This window comes from Cyclopterus lumpus, chromosome 22, assembly GCF_009769545.1.
Source record: "Cyclopterus lumpus isolate fCycLum1 chromosome 22, fCycLum1.pri, whole genome shotgun sequence".
NCBI classification, from domain to species: domain Eukaryota; kingdom Metazoa; phylum Chordata; class Actinopteri; order Perciformes; family Cyclopteridae; genus Cyclopterus; species Cyclopterus lumpus.
In genome coordinates this window covers 3874014-3894731 of record NC_046987.1, presented here as the reverse complement: position 1 = coordinate 3894731, position 20718 = coordinate 3874014, and the positions used below count along the sequence as shown (strand labels likewise).

The 20718-nt window shown below is 44.7% G+C and overlaps 1 protein-coding gene across 6 annotated transcripts in view; it reads right to left on the bottom strand.

Annotated features, from left to right (window-relative positions):
• Positions 1 to 20718, bottom strand: part of daam2 (dishevelled associated activator of morphogenesis 2) — a 91677-nt gene that overhangs the window by 27293 nt on the left and 43666 nt on the right. For all 6 annotated transcript variants that reach the window (XM_034525160.1, XM_034525163.1, XM_034525161.1 and 3 more), the window contains 3 exons: positions 19383 to 19472; positions 10158 to 10232; positions 4618 to 4712 (listed from right to left, as the gene is read on the bottom strand). In XM_034525160.1, coding sequence (XP_034381051.1) covers positions 4618 to 4712; positions 10158 to 10232; positions 19383 to 19472 — 260 coding nt within the window. The remainder of the gene's footprint in view (positions 1 to 4617; positions 4713 to 10157; positions 10233 to 19382; positions 19473 to 20718) is intronic.

Below are 20718 nucleotides of genomic sequence, written 5' to 3'. Positions count from 1 at the left end.
AGTGACTAATCCTCTGTACTCCTAGAAAGCTCTTCTCTCTCCTACTTCTATCCGTCTCCTCTCCATAGAGCACTTGAATCAATGGTTCCCATCCCCTCTGACTTCGGAGCCGCTGAGCCGAGTGGCGCTCAGGACATGTTTCCCTTTTTATTTTCTGCTGCATACTTGAAAAGCCACCGGGGTCGCGCTCAAGGAGACGGCGACGACAACGGCATACGATAGGACGAACACACACACACACACACACACACACACACAGTATTAAATGATTGTTAGCTACTTAAAAAACATTTAGGGGTCATGTTAGTGCCACTGATCTGAAAAAGTAGAGCCCCTCAACCAGAGGCAGATAATAATCTAAATGAGCGGTACAGTGCTGAAAAGCTGATCCAGATGCTCAACATTTTTAATGTCATTCTAACCAAGTGGGCTTTTTTTTCTGAGGTTTTAGCTGCACAAGCAAAGCATTCAGTCTGTAAACTGTGGACGAGCCCTGCGTGGCAGACATTCGGTTCCAGAGTTCATTCTTGCCTCAAAGTCTGACAGACGTATCAAAATGCCACACACACACACACACACACACGTCTATGTCTTGTTCGACTATAAAAAGGGGGCAGCGTGGTGGTGTGTGTGCCAGGTTCTTCAGAGGTGTCTGTGTGTCAGACTGAGGAGTGCTCCTTATGTCTATGTGAAGGGCTCATTCTAAGCTAACGGAAAGACTCTTATTTTCACACCACTTTTCTACCTCTCTCCCATCTGATTTATTGCAATTCCAAAACACCCTACCCTCCCCAGCAGACTCAGTCTGTCTCCTTGTAGACCTGCCTGGATCTACCCAACTCATGTCCCCCCCCCCCCCTTTAAACACTGAGAAATGGTCTACGAGAGAAGCAAAAACATCGCTCCCTCCAAGACTCTTCAGTTGTGCGATACCCCGCTCCCCCACTAATGGACTTAGTAATATGTGAAAACAGATATGGAGTACAGCCTCTGTTTGGCGGAACCCTTTGAGAGAGATGTTTAGAAGGATAATATTTGCATGTGGCGGTAGCAAAGCGTCCAAAGGGCTATTGACACGGGGCTCAAGTCAATATTCTTGTTGGAAGAGATGTGCAGAGACGACGTCCTGGGAAGCGTTGCGCGATGCTCCGCCGACACGGGCCCGGGACTGCAGTGCATTCTGGGCCGCCGCGGCCTCGGTGACCTCCTGGAGAGCTTCATTGAGGACACATGAGGAGACTTCAACGTGACGTCAGAACGCCACGAGCGAGAGTAAATACTGAAATGTGTGGACGCGGAACTGACACCAGACCGCGGGTGAGATTCGTTGACATGCTCGGGCTGCAGCAGCCCGGTGTTTGCATGCTGGCCCTCGTACGCCCACTGGGGGAGGAAGCACCGAGCTTCAGCGTGAGGGCTCAAGCTCTATTAGACAGCTGGTAAACAAAGGCAACAACTGCTGGCAGAGGAAACGAGATAAGGGGTAAACCCACACGTGGGAGCCAATCAGTCAATTGGTTTATTTTTTACGGCTGCTTGTAAATTAATCACATTTATATTTGGGTTATTAAATTGGTTTAGGAATTGTGAGGTCGCGTTCGGAGTCTTCCTCCCCGTCTGGTGGCTTTGAAGGGAGAGCACAGATTGGTCGGAGACGCCCGTCTTATGGCAAGAAAACCCTGATGGGAATGTTCTAAATATAGCGTACACTTAAAATGCTATTGATTTATTTAGGTGTCTAAAATAGTTTTGCTGCCTTTTCTCGACTGACCTTCTGCTTATTTCTTGACCATGTCGATCCTAATATCTCAACTCACAGTATCAACTATATCAGTACCAGAGCTCTGAGCTTTGATAGAATTATTTGGAAAAGGTGAGGATTGTTGTTGACACAACTGGAGCCAGAGTTTTCTGTGGCACTAAAAGAGCGAGTCAGATGCTAACTGTTAGCAACTGAATTCTATTTTTAAATATTAGTTCATGTTATTTCATGTGGATTGTCGTGTCGTAGATACCGGATCTGAATAATGAAGCAACGCAGAATCCCATCGCAGGTGGATCTGATCAGTGTGTGTCTTTTAGCTTTTCAAGCCTCCAAAGATTCTTAAAATGAAATATTAGTAGGGGAAAAAAAGGTAATGGTAACTCCATAAAACTCCACATCCGTAACATGCGGTGAGGGTCACCCTCTATACCTCAAGGGGCCACAAACCAAAAAGCTTTTCAGTTTGAAATAGTTAACCTTAAGGGCCTCCAGCCGTGTTTGGCAAGATGGAGAAAATACAGACCTTTAAAATATATTTTCTGCTGTTAATATCATTCCATATGCTGGACATGAACGCAGAGCCCAGGACCCCTGGTCCCCTGGTCATCTGAGTGGCTTATACTCTGCCTGTGAGTGCTTCTGTGCTCGCTGCCAGCCACCACTGCATGGCCCGCCATGTGTTGAGGGCCTGTGGCCCTGCGGAGCGGGCTGAGGGCACAAGGACGCCTTGTTCCCAACCAGACCCAGCAGCCTCTCTGAGGAGAGGGAGGGAGGGGAGGAGGGAAGGGTGGCATTTCAGGCCACCATCCAAAGGCCGGCAAGACTCAAAGCTGCCTAAGGACCGACAGCTCCGTGTCTCACACAATGCTGCCATGAAGGCAAACAGCATGGGTGGTCAAACTTTTCTTTTTGGACTGTGGGCCACATACAGAAAATTCTAAAGAGTGTGAATGTGAAGCTTTTGAACCAGCTAAACTGCGAGAACACCGGTTTGTAGACCAGAACACTCCACGCGCCATAGAAAGTTAATACTCTATCAAAAAGAACCTGTTGTTTATTGGTGTGCCGACATATTACAATACTTATGCATATATACTCTAAATGAATATGTTTAAACTGAAATACAGTCCACGGCCTAAGTACCCACTTCGAATATTATGATGTTATGTATAAATCTATAAATGGGTAAAACAGGCAGTTTTGCCAAATGTTCGTGGCCTAAAGCCCACTCAGATTATTAGAATGCAAAATGTATACGTAAGAACTTAATATGAGTACTGTTAAGATTTAACAAATCAGAACAGGCATTTATAGAAATACTCAATCTATATTTTTAAACTGGGGCTGCAGCTGGCACACCTGCTGTGGCTCGGCCACCCCCAGGCTGATGGTACTCACACAGGGACACAGAACAACACGTCTTGGGGATGTTTCCGCTGAAGCGGAAGCCCATTTGTCACTAAAGCGGCACATTAAAAAGCCGCCCAGGCTTTCTCCCTGAACGACCCATAAATCTGCAGGACACACCTGCTCCCCACATCACCGCTGCGGTCCTCAAAAACATCGGCGTGCTAATGAGCTGTAACTGGCTCTGTGAGCGGCGGCGGGTGCAGGTGCATTGCTGAGCGCTGGCGCTGGAGTCGTTAAGCACACTTGAGTCTAATACAAGGAGATAATGAGTAAGAGAGAAGTCACCACGGAGCGGCAGAACACCGGCACGCTGTCAAACCGGTGCTACAATACTATGTCTCAATATTGAGTATTGTGATATGTTGTTTGTGCCTACTTGTGCTTTAATGCAATGGCATAAAAGACATGACATGATTCCCACTCATTGGAATATTCTTTCCTGATCACCAATGTCTGTGATAGTCAGTGTTTATTGTTATATAGTCCTCATCTGGAAGCACTGAGAGAAGCAGGTGATAAACCAGATTTATTGGTCATTTTTCTCCCTCAGCTACATACAACTCATAAGAGTTTCTGGATCCGATTGGATTTATTTTTTAATTAGTTTAAACTAAATTCTTAATTTATTCAGAACATTTGGTGTACTTTGTCATCCTTTGTTGCATAGTATCCCCACTATTACATGAAGGCAACCAACAAAAAGAAGTGTAATTCTATTGATTTGAAAAAAGGAGGATGAGGGTGGAGATTGATGAAGAGGTAACAACAACAATGATAATCAGTGAAACTTTAGATAATAAGAACACCTTTTAATTTGGCAGAGTCACTTCCTGCCATGCTTCCTGCTGGACAACCTTTATCCTATTTATAGCGGATTTGGATACCCGTGCACTCACTTACGCACACGCACATGCACACACGCACACACGTGACCCAGACATGACCCAGACTGTTCGGCTGCGCTGGGTTTTCTGTCACTCTGCACCTTAGTTCTGTCACTTCGTAGCTCCCCTTGACAAAACTCAACACCCCCGCCTTGGACCACTGCATCAAACAACTGGCACAGACTGATGGGCAGCTTTAAAGGAGCTGCTGATGGGGAGAGGCGGGCTCTCCAATGTCCTTGAATGCTTTTTTGGGTTGATGACTGAGGCCTAGCAGCGGCTGATGACCATATCAGGGGAGGAAAATATTGGATAAAATATTAAGGCCCTCCTTTTTTTTTTTTTTACTGTAATTCTGGCCTGACAAGAGACGGCCTTCTTGGAGAGTAAATCTTTTCTGTAGCATGTTATATTGGCAACTAGATTTCCCATATGCAGCATTACCTCAACACGACCAACGGCAGTAATGCATGAACACGAGGGAGAATCGGTCAATGCAGAGCTCCGTGGCGGAGGAAAGGGCCACGCTTTAGTTGGACAGGCGAGGGATTCACTTACCTCATCGGCTGAGTCCGAAGTGCGGTCTTCAGATCTTCCACCACCTTGTTTCTCATTTCCATTTCCTCCTCATCGAAGGCAAACAGGGTCTGCATCTGCAGAAACAGGGAGAAATTCATTGGCATTCAGTTCTGTACTTTTTCACTTTCATCCATTGTTTCTATATAACCCAGCAGCCAGAATATGTTTTTGAATTGTACTGCACTGTAATGTTTCTGCAAACCGTTAAATGTCAATGTTTCTGAAATCTGAATCATGCTTGCAGAAATGCACAATGCCATATGATCAACAGTGTGCAACTATTGGGGAGGTATATGCAACATGTCTTCTTGGTTAAGGTAAAAAAATAAAATAATAAAATAGCGTAGCGTAACGACGTAGTGCGACACGTCGCAACAACACGTCGCAACGACACGTCGTAACGACGTAGCGTAACGACGTAGCGTAACGACGTAGCGTAACGACGTAGCGTTACCACGTAGCGTTACCACGTAGCGTTACCACGTAGCGTAACTGGCTTATCATACCACAAAATGTATTGTAATGGTCACTCAATATACTAGGTCACTAGCTCCGTGGTTTTGCAAAGAAAATTACGGCAACATTTTCCGTGGCAACTGGACTGTGTTCCTATTGGGCCAACATCAGAGTGTTAATCCTAGTTTGGCAGCCATGAAACAACAATAGAACATATGTCCTCCCCTTTACAAAGAAACATGTTTGTTTCAATTAGTACCAGCATCAAAGGTAGTCAACGCCTAATTAGTAGCCCCCCTGACCAATGACATTTTCCTTTTGAAGCACTGCATGAAGCTATACACCATGCCAAAATAAGTCATGTAGACAACAAATCCAGCATATAACAAATCATAAAAACAACTAAAAACACTTAGAGCGGTCGTGGTGTTAATTCATTTCTGCATCACTTAAAGGCTCCCCTCAGCAACATCAAAGAGCTGCTGTGCTCCCATTAGTCAGGGCCACAGGGCTTCTGTTTAGCCTCTCCAGGCTTTTTCCAAGGCAACTCGGTGCCAAGTGCTGAGGTTCAAACAGCGTTTCAGCAGTGGAGTAAGCCAGTCCCAGTGACTGCCCGCTAACGTGCCTGGAACTAAATATTTGCTTGAATGTGACCCTTTTTTTCCAACCCTTAAATCTTTTAAAAGAACGGTCAAAATTGGGTGCAAATACTCTTTAGACCAACAGCCTGTACACAGCCAACTGAGGCGGGCCCTCATGTTTGAGTACCTAACAACAGCTCCGGAGTGTTTAATCTAGAAACAGTGCAGTCCAAACATCCATCGTGTCGACTTAGCCTCAAGTCCAGATGGTTCACGGACTCCCGTGCCAAGAAGTAGAGGCTCTGGCTCCTGTTTTCTCTGAACGAATATGTTCATAGGCGATGGGAAGTTGGACACAACAAGTGTTGGGGAAAGTGGAGGATTTGGTTTGTGCTGCGAGCCAGATGACCGTGTCAATGAGTCTCGCCAAGCGGCTCCTTCCTACATCTGCTATGTGTAAGCTCATTGGAACCTGTGGCCAACATGCACATACGGATACTATTAAGGCCATTTGGTAAACCAGCAGAGGGTACTTCCCCAAATCCTTATTATGGGAAGTGACCCCCAAGAGCCATTCAAGCTAGTTGTCAGTGCCTTGTTAACTGAGTGAGTGATGAGTGCAACTCATCAAGACCTTAATTAGGACCATTTGAGTTAATCGTGCACCAAGTAAAAAAAAAAGTAATTGTTCAATATGAATGAATGCAAACAACATAATTTTAACTTGAATGGTTATGCAAATGCTTGAGACATTAAAACCAATTATGCGGACAACATGCAAGTTGAAACCCAGCTATTATCCGATTGGCAAGAAACCAACAGCTGAAATTGAGTGGAATGATGTGATCGGAAAGTGGCGCGTCGTTTAAACAGTTACAGTCAGAGTTCAACCGAGGGCCAGTCGGTTTGTTCGCAATCATGTCTTTTAAAAGTCGCAGCTGAGCAATGCAATGTGTAAACGTCAAATAGCTGCCTAAAACAGAAGTGTGTTACTTTGCTGTAGTTTTACTACTGATAAAAATGAGGTGCTGGGTAATTTTAAACATTAAAAAAAACTCACTAAAGTTGCGTTAAGTATGAGTCAAGCTGCAACCTCCGGGTCTGAAATGTGAAGTCAATGCTGAAGTGTCTTAAACCTGCATTCTATCTGCTGTCCATCAGGGGGTCACTCCTCTGGTTGTATAGAAGTATATACTTCATGTGTTGAAGCTGCATTCTCTCCACTGACCACCAGGGGGCGACTCCTCTGGTTGTATAGAAGTCTATGGGTCATGTGTTAAAACCTGCATTCTCTCTCCTGACCAGCAGGGGGCGGCTCCTCTGGTTGTATAGAAGTCTATGGGTCATGTGTTAAAACCTGCATTCTCTCTCCTGACCAGCAGGGGGCGGCTCCTCTGGTTGTATAGAAGTCTATGCTTCATGTGTTAAAGCTGCATTCTCTCTCCTGACCACCAGGGGGCAACTCCTCTTGTTGTATAGAAGTCTATATAAAATGACTAATTGATTTATTCCCTCAGTAAACATTGTAAACATGAGTTTATGGTCTCAATCTCTAGTTTAAAGTCTTCTGATAGTCAATGATGGTCCATTTAGAGTCACATAGACCATAAAGCAGGGTAGGCTCTCGGGCGGGGCTACCTTGTGATTTACAGGTCCTTACCACGGCGTTGTCCATGTTTTCGACTCAACTTAAACCCTTTCACAGGGGTTTCACTTCATTTGAGTTCATTGTAAGATTTTACTTGTTCAGTGTTCAGTTTTACTTGGCGCCACCCTCCCATGTCGCTTCTGGTTCCAAAGAACCAAAATGGTTCAAAGCTTCAAAACAGCAGTCCACAGACCAACGGGTGACGTCATGACTGCGTCCATTTCTTCTACGGAGTCTATGGCTGAGGTTGAAATGCTGTGAAACAAAAAGGTGCACCATTCACTAAAAGGAACGGCTGAAATGAAATCAAACAAAATCCGTCTACAGCAACAACCCTAACTGACTCTTGAAAGCATTTTGTGAGGCCGATTTGAGTTCTTCTTTTGTGGTGGAGTAGCTGCAACACAAACAACATCAGAGTGTGTTTCTGTGTGTTTCTTCACATCACAGGCATACAAGAGGCTCTTCCCCTTGCCTCTGTGTTGGATCTCCTTCTCTGTTTATGATCCAGGCGCCAACGCTTGGACACGACGAGGCATACAACAAAGTGTCACAAGGACGTTTGAGTTTATCGCTCCGCGGCTGGCGAACAGCCTCGGGGCTCTGACGTGGTTTTTATGAATGAGTGTCAAGACGCCGGTTGTGCAGCCATCTCTTTGGGGGCAAAAATGAGCTCATCCAGTAACTCGGCTACTGTGGAAGGGCTGCCTGCCCCTGGCGAGCTCGCCTCGGAGCCAAGGCGTGAAGTCACGGACGGGCAGAGCACCTCCAAATGTTAAAAACGCTCTCTAGTCAAGACGCCGTTTGGTGGAGAGAAATGGAAGATTGATAGTGGGAGTGTGGGAAAGGTTAAAGGACTTATTGTGGGAGGGAGACTGTGTTGAAGTTGTGTTTAAACAAGAGACCTCTTGTGCAAAACACGTTATTGACTATTAAAGAGTCACAATCTTCTTTATGAGAGCAAAAAAAACTATTCGGCCATTAATGAAATATGATTTATTTTGCTTCCAATGTAAATACATTAACAATGTTAGGTTTATCTCTTTCCTTGATATTAGCGCAATTACTCACACTGACTGGAATCAACAACATGCCTGGACCAAAGGGAACGTGAGAGCGTCTCATCAAGTATGAAAATGTCAGGACTTTATATGCTGGAGACTCCTTCCACACGCCTTGCAGACTTGTTTTGTAGTAGATGTAGTCAAAAAGAAAAAGACGGGCTGGAACATAACTCTGACAGCGTGTCTGACACCTAATAGCACAGAGGCACCGCTGCAGCGCTGGTGGATTTTAAATTCTTGGCAACTCACAAATCAGCACTTTCTCTCGACTCCACTTAAAATACTGTGTGTGTGTGTGTGTGTGCGTGTGTGTGTGTGTGTGCTTGCGCTGTCTGGGCCTCTAGTACGACGGTGAAATGGTTTCTCCAGACTTTGACTCAAAGCTCAGGTACCATTCAAAAGTTGCTCCTTCTCGAGAGGAGCCAGTAAACAATAACAGCTGTAAAAACAGCGGCCTCCAACGTGGGTCGTTGCTATAGCGTACATCGTGTTTGCCAGAAAAACAAACAACACGGCAATAAACAGATATTAAATGCCATTACTTTTTGGCCCTCCGGTGTGTTTATGGTGGTCTGTGTATGGTTCCAACTGTTTATCTGATCCATGGCCTAGAGCAACTTGTAAATGGATTAAGTGTTGGTCTGCTTGGGTAGATGAGGAAGAAGAAACCTATTGGAATATTAAAAAGTCCATAACTGGCATGAGAGGCTCCTTAAATGACTTGCTAGTCTCTCAAATCCATGTCATTCTTAAAGGGATAGTTTGGATGTTTTGGTAGTTTTAGGTGCTTTGCCGATTAAAGAGTTGATGTCTGCGACGGGCTACTGAAGCTGTTACTATGCTCTCTTCAAAGCCACCAGACTCCAAATTATAAAAAGTCACACAATTACACAACAAACTAACTGATCAAGGCAACATTAGACCAGCAACCCCCATGTTCTGTGAGGGTAACATTTGTTTTTTCCCCGCCAATGGAGTTTGGTGGCTTTGGTTTCCACATCGGAAAACGGCAACAAATATTCTTAATATGGCTTGCACTCACACCGATATAGATTTTCTTTTAGGTGTATGAAGTATGTTTTGCTGCTGCTCGTCCACAGCAGGACGTCACTTTGCTCTCATGGTGGTACTCATGTCTGTTTCTCCAAACTCCATCTGCTGTGTGTAATACTTCGACTTTGGATAAGTACCTCATACACCCCAACCGTACCTTTAAAGAACCCTCCTTAAAATGCCATGTTTAATGCTTTCCAAACATTTGGGAGCCGACTTGTCGTCCACATACGGACTCAGGGTCACCGGCCCAAAAGTACAGTGAAATAATACTACTCGCACGACATAATAATACTACTCGCACGACAAAACGGCAGTTTTGTGATGGTATCACGTTGTTTTTATTGGCAGCCATACTGGCTAGAAAATAATAACCACCATCACCCTGGCTTTGCTCCGTGTGTTTGACAGTCGCTCCCACTGACTGAAGTGCTGAGTGTCTAAACAGCCTGTATGTCATCACAGTATGTGTCAATGCCAGGGGGGTCGGGGGGGTCACGGCATGAGGAATGTAGTCATGTGAACAGAACAAGCGGTCGCCAGGGAGCCGATAAAGGGTGAGCCAAGAGAGCCAATGACTGAGTGAACAGTGACCTCTTAGGAGTAGTGGTCACATGGTCAGTCAGTGAGTGACAATGTCATTAGTGAGAGCGAGGTGTGGAAGCTCCATCTTATTCATGTGGGTATTTTAACATTCAGGCAATGTGTTTGACTTACAGCAGCCATGGAGTTGATGCGGTCGATGTAGTAGTCGGGCCAGCTGGTGGCCAGCTTGTTGGGGTCCTCTTGCTCCTGTAGGTGGGCACAAAGACAGATGGAGTCGCTTTAGCATCACTTGCATATTGAAAACCATTACATGTCATTTAGCTGACGCTTTTATGCAAAGCGACTTACAATAAGTGCATTAAACCATGAGTCCAAACTCAGAACAACAAGAATCAAGCAAGTACAATTTCTTCAATAACGTTAAACTACAAAGTGCTATCAGTAAGAGACATTTAAGTGCTACTAAAGCTCTACCTTCCCTATTGAAATGTATATGTACACAAACGCCTATTTATATTCAGTCCGCACGATTTTCAGTTCATTTATTCAGCCTGTGTTCGTGGTTTCTTGTTATATTTGTAGCGTTTCATCAACGGAACTATGTAGCAAGCTAGATCTGTAGCAAGGTGATCCGGCCTACCGCAGTGCCAAGGTGCCCTTAAGCAAGGCTTTGAAAACCCCTAACTGCTTGTTCACGACCCGCGCTAGAGTCCCACCCTTAGTCCTGTGTGTGCATGTGTGTGAATGTTTGCAATGAAGACCAACAGCAGAGTGTATACATTGAAGGAGGGATTAATAAAGCACTTCTTGAGCAATGCGGGTGGCTTTTCAGAGATCTACCTCGGATCAGGAGTCTCAATGATTATGGAGATGCCTTTTATTTGTGATAACATTTCTTTTATTTTCTAGATATGCATATGAAAAAAAAAAGATACAAAAATAAAAAAAATACAAAATAAAATATATAAATATAAATAAGGGTAAACATGCAAATACCGACATACATATATATATATATATATATATATATATATATATATATATATATATATTATAAGCACATACATACATACCCCCCTCCCACTATTGGCGACGTCCATCCCCCCTCATATATCTCCAGATATTATACCAGGGAATGTATTATATTATGATACAATTACATAGATTGTTAGATTTTGCATAAAGCCGAGGACCAGGATAAGATAGTTTTTCTTTAGCGCCATGTATTCTAGCTATTGAAAGTTCCATGTTCACAACATCAAGATAGCTAGCTAACCACTGGGGTTTCGTGAGAGTATGTGGGGGACTCCAGCGCATTGCTAGCATTTTTTTCTTCTTCGCCTGTCCAGCACAATATTCTCCGCCATGTGTTTGAGGTCTTTGGCCCAGACCTGTTCAATATGTAAGGGTGTGTAAGAAGATACAGAAAAAATGAGTGCAGTTTTGATACTAATCCCTTGGTTTGGCCTTGTGTATTCAAAACAGAGTGCAAGTGATCCCAAAGAATCATTCCATGGTACCCCATATGCTTTAAGTGATGATCTTAGTTGTAGGTATAGAAAAAAGGATGAGCCAGGTATGTCATAGGTATGTCATCAAAAGCCCTCAAACCATTCTCATTAAAGATATCTGATAGTTTGTGTGTCTTTTTGCTTGCCCATGATGATATAGGAAATGGGACCCCATCTGTAATTAATAGACAGTTGTGAAAAATTGGGGTGTCGAGATGCCATTTGAGCTTTGGTTTGGTTTCTTTTTCAGCCAGTTGGTCGTACAAAAGATATAATTGGGCCAAGTGAGAGTTTGAGAAATTATGGAGATGCCTTGACGTTTCCTGGACAAGTTATTAGGCCTGTCCTTGACCAAAGGAATTCTTAGACGCCCAACACTGTAGATGTGTTGGTTTAATCCAAAAATGTGAGTTTCTCCACAAAAAAAACAAAAACACTGTTAGTCTTGTGATGCCAGAGATAAGCTTTAAAGTTAAGTATCCAGCAACTACTTAACTAACAAAGCAACCAAAAGACCAAGAGGGGGCGGCCCTACAAGACTAAAATAGATTGATTTTACATGGAATTTACCATGAATATACGTTTATGCTCTTGAAAAGGTTACCCTTTTCCAGAAGAGGCACCATCCCCAAGCGTTTCCCCTCCAGCATTTACAGAAAAAACACCGGCGCTCTGCAGACAATTAAGCCTTCTTCCTTTCAGAAAATGTGTCACTTTTGCACTCATGCTCTTTAAAATCATTATACTCTCAACCTCAGTCCAGGTGAGGTAGACATCAAGGGTAGTGAGATCAGTACTAGATCATCTGTGATGAGCAAAGCAGGGCAGCTCGTAGTGCTTTGACTGCTGGTCTGGTTTCTAGACCACACTCACTCCCCTAGTCTCATCCTTCCACTCTCTACCTTCGCTGCACACATCCGCATCCAAATGAGGACTAAATGGACCAGGCAGTCAAGTCCACAATAACCAGGCCACAACATCTCGGAGTGTTCACTTTGTCTTAGCTTTTACAACAAGGAGAATGAAAAAGATAGCGAGAGACAAAGAAATAAGAACAGCCTTGAGGAACAAAGTTCACTCCACCATAGTTCTTAAATAGCTGTGTCTGAGATCAATTTGTCCCGGCCAATCCGAGGAAGCATGATGCCACGAGCACCCAAAGCATGGGGGAATAAAGAGACCATGTTCCTTGCTCACATCTGGTCTTGTTTAGCCTGGGCTTAGAGCTCTGGTGCAGCATGGTTGTTGTTTTTGTTACTGTGTGCACATCAGCTAGAGTTGGAAAGTCACAGAATTCCGCATTCATGTCTAAAGGCAGGGCCACGGCCATAGACTGTATAAACTAAGTAGACGTAGTCACCGTGACGTCAATCATTGGTCTGTGGACTTTGGTTCTGAAGCGTTCAATTTGGTCATTTTGCCCGTCGCCATCTTCGTTTTTGTGAAGCTAAGTGCAACAGAACAAAAATGTACAATAAACTTTCACAAAGTTGAAACACACTGTGAAAAGGTTAAAGTTGTAATTAAAACCACTGATTACTCCCAGACCCGGACAACTCGGTGCTAGTGACCTGTCAATTACCTTCCCCCGTCCCCTAAAGCATCCCCAGCTTTATGGTCCATTTTCTCTGAATGGATTATAATTTACTAAATGAACATCATGCTGTATTGAAGAAGACTTGAAGCTAGAGATTGAGACCATAAACTCACTTTTATAATGTTTACTGTGAGAAGTTTTTTTCATAGACTTCTATACAACTGGCCTTCTCTTTGTAACCAGAGGAGGTGCCCTCAATCAGAGAGAATCCAAGCTTAAGGCTCTTCTGCATTGGCTTCACTTCTCAGAACCGGAGGTTGCTGCCTGGTCACGACTGACCTCAGGGCCCCAAATACTTTAGTGCACTGCTATATCACAGACACTCCTGACATTAGCGAGGTTCAGATCCCCTTCCTCCACAAAGCTACTAAAACCTGCTGCATCAAGCTGTAGGAGCAGACAGTGAGCTGGATCCATCGACTCAATTACTCTAAATCAGACCATAACATGCAAAATAATACATCTCATGGCAGAATGATAAGCACATTATAAAAAAGGCACCGTAGTGATGCTCCACCAAACTGTGTCGCAGCCATCAGGGGCAAAGTAAGCTCTCTGACTGCTTACATAACAAGTGCAACAACTTCATTCACAAGAGTTCATTAATCTCCTCTGTGTTCCTTCTTGATGTAGAAAATCTATACCACCCAAATCCCTTCATTTCTAAAATGTCATTGTAATGCTTGTACGGTGGTCCAGCACATCTAAAAGCAAATAGCATGGAGTGTTGATCAAGTCAGACAAACACCATTAATTGTCCTTGGACATGAGTACAACCCTCTTATTATGACCAGTATTAAGCTTCTGGACATAACAAAATGAGCTGCAGAAACAGCAGCTCCACCACACAGCGAGTTGTGGGTCGAAGTATGTCGTTGTGGCCAATGCCAGCATTTGAGCTCAAGCTAAAGAGCTAAAAACACAACAACAATAGAACTCCCTGTACTACTCAGTCTGTGTTTTCAAGCCGGCCTTCGCTTCCACTATACTGCTGCATGTAGGATGCCATGCCAGACAGATCCTGACGCTGAGATTAACAACTTAACCGCCTCTCTCAGGCCCTTCAGCCCGATTACAGTCGCCGACACGCCCTCAAAAACATGTCGAGTCCAGCGCAGCATTTACTCTGGCAGTTTCACGAGCCCCAGTAAAGTGCTGCAATTTTCCTCTCGTTTTGGGAGGAATTAAAAAGCACAATTTCAACACGAGCCCGGTCGTATCAGTCCTTACACTTCCTGAATATTCACGCTTTAATTGGATAAAGAGAAGAAAAAAAGGGGGTGAAGCGATGTGAAGGCCTTCCTTGTGTGCTGTGTTCCTGATCAAGCCATCTCGGGGAGTTAATCACAGATGATGACAGGTATTACCAATGGCAAAGAAGCCAGACTCCAACGAGTGGAGCCCGTTTCAAACAGCAGGCCTTTGAAATGAAAGTTGGTATAGACATTAGAGAGAGAGCACTCCACATATATCTTTTATATATATATACACGTGTGTGTGTAATATATATATATATATATATATATATATATATATATATATATATATATATATATATATATATATATATATATATAAACATTCACTGAGCGCTCTTCTGCTCGTGGCCCTCTAACCACACTCCGGTTGCGTGCTCCGCTGCGACAGTTTAAGGTCAACCCCACCATTCTATTACAGCAATTACACACTTGCACTACGCCGTACATTCCTCACGTCTGGTGACGTTAAATATGATTTACAATCCATCCAGGTTGCAAAAGAAAAAGAGGACAGGAATTCCCCGGCAGTGTATCGGGTATTATTTCTGCAAGGTGTTCCTCTTTGTTACAACCATCTGTTGAGGGATATATTGTTTCCCCCAAACAGCCAAGTACTCGACTAAAGCTTCAGGAATATTCCCCCCGCACGTTTGGCAGCCCGTTGCGTTCGCAGAGGCACCTGTTGAAAGAGCAGATATTCCGGCTCCCCTGCCGTCAATGCAAGAAGTCTTGACGATTTCAAACCTCCTTAGAAAGGTCCGACTGACTGAGGATTGAGCTCCCGGGTTGTAAAGAAACCTATGCACATTTTATATTAATAATCCATTTAATTTATATTGCGCTTTTTAAGATACTCAAAGACACTTTACATGTTACATTATACACCGTAGACACAGCTACGGGGAGCAATGCAGGGTTAAGTGTCTTGCTCAAGGACACATCGACTAGGGCGGAGATTGAACTGCCAACCCCCTGATTGAAAGACGGGCACGCTAACCACTGACCCACAGTCGTCCCAACTTAACTAATTCTGGACAAGAGTGTGAGAGGGAGGTAAAGAGGAGTAATACCACTCCGCAAGCTGCCCAACAAAGGATCTGACAGCGCCACATTTTCACTTGTATGTTTTCCAGTCTTTGAGGCTTTGGCAGCCGAGTGTAGACCAACTATTCTTCTGGGTCTCAAACGGGCCGGGATCTGTGCACCGGCTCACAGTGACATGCAAACATGTTTCGGAGAGGTCTCCAGTTTCTCTGACAATTAAGAGTGCACGCCGGGGCGCCTCTCACTCTGTTTCCATGTGCTCAGAGAGGCCCCGAGGGACCATGGCTGGGGTGGGGGGCACCGGCAAGCTGCACAAGACTGATGGGAATACTGTACATTCAAAGACAACTTCATAAATTAAAAAGAAGGAGGGGGCCGCAAAATACTGCATTTAGAATGTCAGCGCATTTAGTACATGGCAAGAAATAAAAGAAAGTCTGGGGAAATAAATTGCGTAGTTGGTGCTATGATGCCACAGAGCTGCAGATCGGTTGCGGATAATGACTGCTCTGGGCCCTTTCTTATTATCATCAGATATAAATATGGAATACACAGAGACTCCTTGGCAACCTCTAAGGCATATTTAATCATGTACTGTCAGAGGAAAAAATAAGGAGTGTCTTCAAAATTGAGTAATTTCACTATAAATGTAAAATAGCCATTTTCTCAAAATAAGTGTTTACTCTAATATAAATTGATGCAAGTTGTAAGTATTTATTAACATTTTTAAAAATTGACAGCTGGAGCAGAGAGTAGACTTTTTGTATTTATTTTTAATATATATATATATATACACTCCAGTGTTCTAATGGTACATTGTGTTCTTAGAAGACTAATGGATGATTAGAACACCCATTGTGCAATTATGTTAGCACAGCTGAAAACAGTTATGCTAGTGAGAGAAGCTATAAAACTGGTGCAAATGGAGCATTCTTTGATGAAAGCAAAGTTTGAAGAACAAAATTAATATTTCAAATAAAAATCATTATTGCTAACCTTGTCAATGTCTTGGCTATACGTTCTATTCATTTTGCAACTCATAAAAGTTTTCATGGAAAACACGAAATTGTCTGGGTGACACCAAACTTCTGAACGGTAGTGTGTGTGTGTGTATATATATATATATATATATATATATATATATATATATATATATATATATATATATATATATATATATATATATATATATATATATAAACATATAAACATATTTTCCCCTACTCTCTGCTCCAGCTGTCACCACAACATGTTCCCGTCCACACATCCAGGGGGATTGTCCGACATTCCAAGGAGCCAATCTCTCTGTGTGGAATATTTATCTACGGAAGCCGGGATATAAAGTCTCACCTCCAGAGGCAGGAAATGGACAGGATATTGAATTCTGGAAGATTATGCAACGCTCGCTCGCCTCTTACAGGTAGCTAACATTACACACGTTTTAGCACATGCTCGGGCAATAGTATTTGCCTGGGTGGGGGGGGGGGGGGGGGGGGGGGGGTCACGTTAGTCTCAGCGATGAGGATGATTGAAGACATGAGCTGCTGTCACGTTCGGAGGGGGCGATGTGTGGTTGCGTTGAATAACGGCATCTCAGAGAGAAGGGTAACACGGGTCTGGATGCTTTCTGGACATTCAGATATTACTCTTTTCAGGGAAATGTAGGTCCGTACATGATGTTCGTTTTCCTGTGTGTGTGTCAGTGTTTTGATAAAGGGCCATATTGTAGGAGCAGGAAGTGAGAACAGTGTACAAATGGGAGTCAGTAGACCCTGTTTGGCTCCCAGCTCTGAACGATGAGCAGGAGCTATTAGATGTTACATTGTGTTCACTACCTGGGGGCTGCTGGATGCGAGTCACAACAACAACAAAACAAGTTCACACAAACACACACATGCAAGCCCCCCCCCCCCCCCCCCCCCCCCCCCCCCCCCCCCCCCCCTCCCCCCCACACACACGCGCTCAAAGGCAGGGATGCAATACACTCAAACAGAGATTATTTCTGCCATCCCTGATTCACTAAATATGTGTACAAGCCATGTTCTCTTTCTCACGCTTACCAAGAATGAAGTCCACTCTTACACACACACACACACACACACACGGCTTTGGCTGACTGGGTGGCTGCAATCAGCGGTGCAGATACTGTTGGCTTATGTAAAGCCCGAAAGCCTGGACAAGATGTTCGGGTTGGTCGTGGCCCACAGAGACCATGTTTACGCTAATTCCCTGACATCCATGTTGACTGATAGCGCTGCTAGCTCGATACTGAGCCGGACCAGCTAGTGCTTGATAAACAAACTAAAACTATTTCAAGTTTGAGGTTGGAGCATTTAGCTCATTTGTTCTATATTGAACATCAATGTTAAAAAGGTGCATTAATCAATATATTATTCTTTTACATTAATAAAAGCGACTCGCTGGAGAAGAAAGTCGACAGCTAGCCAGCAAAACAACCAGATATCTTTTCTTGGGACTTCAGGAAGCGCTAAGAGACTTGTTACCACAAAGCTACTGAGAAACTGAGTTAAACTGGTCGCGCCACTCCCAAGATTATGCGGGTAACCCTTATGGTTTTTATATTAGCTCTTCGGTTGATGGTCGAATGGTCTGCGGTAAATGTGTTTGTGTTGCAGGTGAACAGAGTTAGCTTGTTTCCGTTTGTCATGGCCTCCGTGGCCCCCTCCAAAATGTTATCTAACCACAACAACTGGAGGAAACAAGGGAACCAGTGTTGGGAACGGCTGAGGGGCGTAATGCTGTCCTCTGCTCTCCATTCAAAATCACTGTCATGCTGTAATTCTCAGGAACACTGGGCACTTCTCTGTCTCCGTGTGTGTGTGTGTGTGTGTCGTCTGAACGACCTGCGTCTTCTCTGACGCGTACGCATGTTCAAGTCCACGTGGGCGCGTGCACTTGAGGACAGTATTCACTCACAGACACACAGGTTATTTTCCGATGCCGCGCGCCAGTTCGTTCTCCATTACGCCGCCGCCCCTGTGCATGAATGAGGGGTTTTGTTTGCTTTTTCCTCCAGCCTTCCGCTGTGCACTGGTAGACCGGGGTTGTGCTCTCCGTTTCCTGGCCGGGACACGCGGCTGGGTTTTTTTTCACCCTAACCTCGCGGAGGAAATGATTTCTGACTGGGAGAGATGGGGGCGGGAACCTCTGAACGCGGCTCAGGCGCGCACTGCAAACCGTGTTGGTTCCAACATGCCCCGGCTGGTGCCAAACGTTGGTTTCCACTGGCTCCTAACTGCCGCACAAAGAGTCCTCATGAACGTCTGTGGCCGCTCCAGCAAGATATTGAATAACTGATATTGGGAGTATTACTGAACGTGCGCCTTTCACGTGTGCAAATGCACGTTCTGCCAACCATTCAATCCCCTTCTAAAACTATGCAATGTATTCAAAAGGGAACAGCACACTGTGTGGGTTAGCAGAACGTATTATTGTGTATTATTTTTGACCTGTATTGCATTTCACTGTAAACTGGTGCTCCAGCTTCCATCCTCGCCTTGACATCCCTCGAAACACACCGCACTTCCACCGCTCTTCTCTTTACTCAATACTGGCCTGAATATAAAGTACAAACTTGTACACACACACACACACACACACACACACACACACACACACACACGGGTTGAGTCCATCACATCAGCTGAGCTGAGCCTCCATGCCACGTAAAGAGAAAGGAGGGGTCCCATCATCATCGCCCTGCTCCCAAAACAAGATTTTGAGATGGAGGCGCTAGAGGGGTGCATTTGTGTAAACAGTAAAGAGTTTACGTGTACGACATTGCCCGGATGGAAAACATGTTTCCAAAATGAGGAGCTGGAAAGTGGGGCTGACTGCAGAGCTGCATTGAATCAAAATGATCCCCTCAAGAGCATTCGGTGCTGACAGTTCAGCTCTAAACTGTGGGCTCTGGCAGCCTGTCAACTGAGGGCCAGCTAGAGAATCACGGCAGGGGCCCACTCACCTTCTTCTTGCTGCAGTAGATCTGCCATTTCTTCTCATCGGGCAGCGCGAACATGGCCTCCCTGTTCTTGTCCGTCAGGTCCAGTTCATCCTGCAACAACAAGAGGAGGCTGTTTTATACACACAGTAGTCATTTTCAAACCGCTGCACACACCATTTCAATTGAATTTTCGATTGGATTAGATCAAATTGGTGCACAGCCCATCAACAAAAGAATTGCAACGATTATAGCTACGAAGAGGAGCTTTCATTGGTGTTTTAGAGCGCCAAATTCCCTTTGAAAACCTCTCATTGTACAGGCAGCAGGCTTCGACAGTCTGCACCTTGCAGTCCTGGCTTTGGCTCTCCCGTGACCCCCTTCCCTCCAGCGGGGCCCCGGCAATATGACCCGGGCCTCCAGCTGCGTAGTGTCGGCATTGGCGAGGCGCACCTGAGCTTCACCTCCACCATGATTTCATCTGATTTCACCAGAGTCCGCCCAGGTGGCACAGATGACAAGCATTAAGAATAACGACAAAGAAGAAGCCAATCTTCTCTTACGGAGGTCACATCAGTGATCAGTGTTGAATTGAGACGAGAATTAAGAAAAATACTTCCAAATGAACATCACCGTTTAAAGTAATTAACATGAATATGATCCATCCCGCAGGGCACAATCCTTGTTGCTCTGTTATCCCTGTGACAAGCACAGAGCAAGACGTTGGAGCAGTGGCTGCAGGTCACTGGAGGCGTTGAGTTGACACAGGGACACTTGATTGTCCAACCTTCCCACTGTCTGACCCGAGAGCCGGTCTCCACAGAGGGTGTTTTAATATTCACCCTGCTGCTCTGCTCAATTCTTCAGCCTGGTACAAGGAGCCTCCTGCACCTTTTGAAATGCATATGAGGCCAGGAAATGAGTCTCCGTGGGCCAGCCAGGGAGGAAAGGCAAAGTCTTGAAAAATAAAAAAGGGGATGGATACATTTGGGATGGAGGGGGGGAGGAGGATGGACGATGGAGGAAGGTAACAGAAAGAGAGAAAGGGAAAAACAGGGCTATGTATAGGTTCTGGAAATGGATAAGCACAAAAAGATAGGGGAGAGGAAGCAACGCTGTATAGCCCAAGGGCTTTGTCCTCAAGTTCAAACTAATCTCATCATAACGGTTTTGCTACCATGACGTCAGCCAGAAATGCCGGGCTTCCCGGGCCCCCCGAAGTGAAGATGGCTACCAGTGCCAGAGGTGGGGCCCCCTTAAAGCCGGCCAGTAGATTTGTAGAGTTTGTTTTCATCCATTCAGCTGGACTGGGGTAGGCTGAGGTGGCCCGCATTCAAAGTATCAGACACTATGAAAGGTG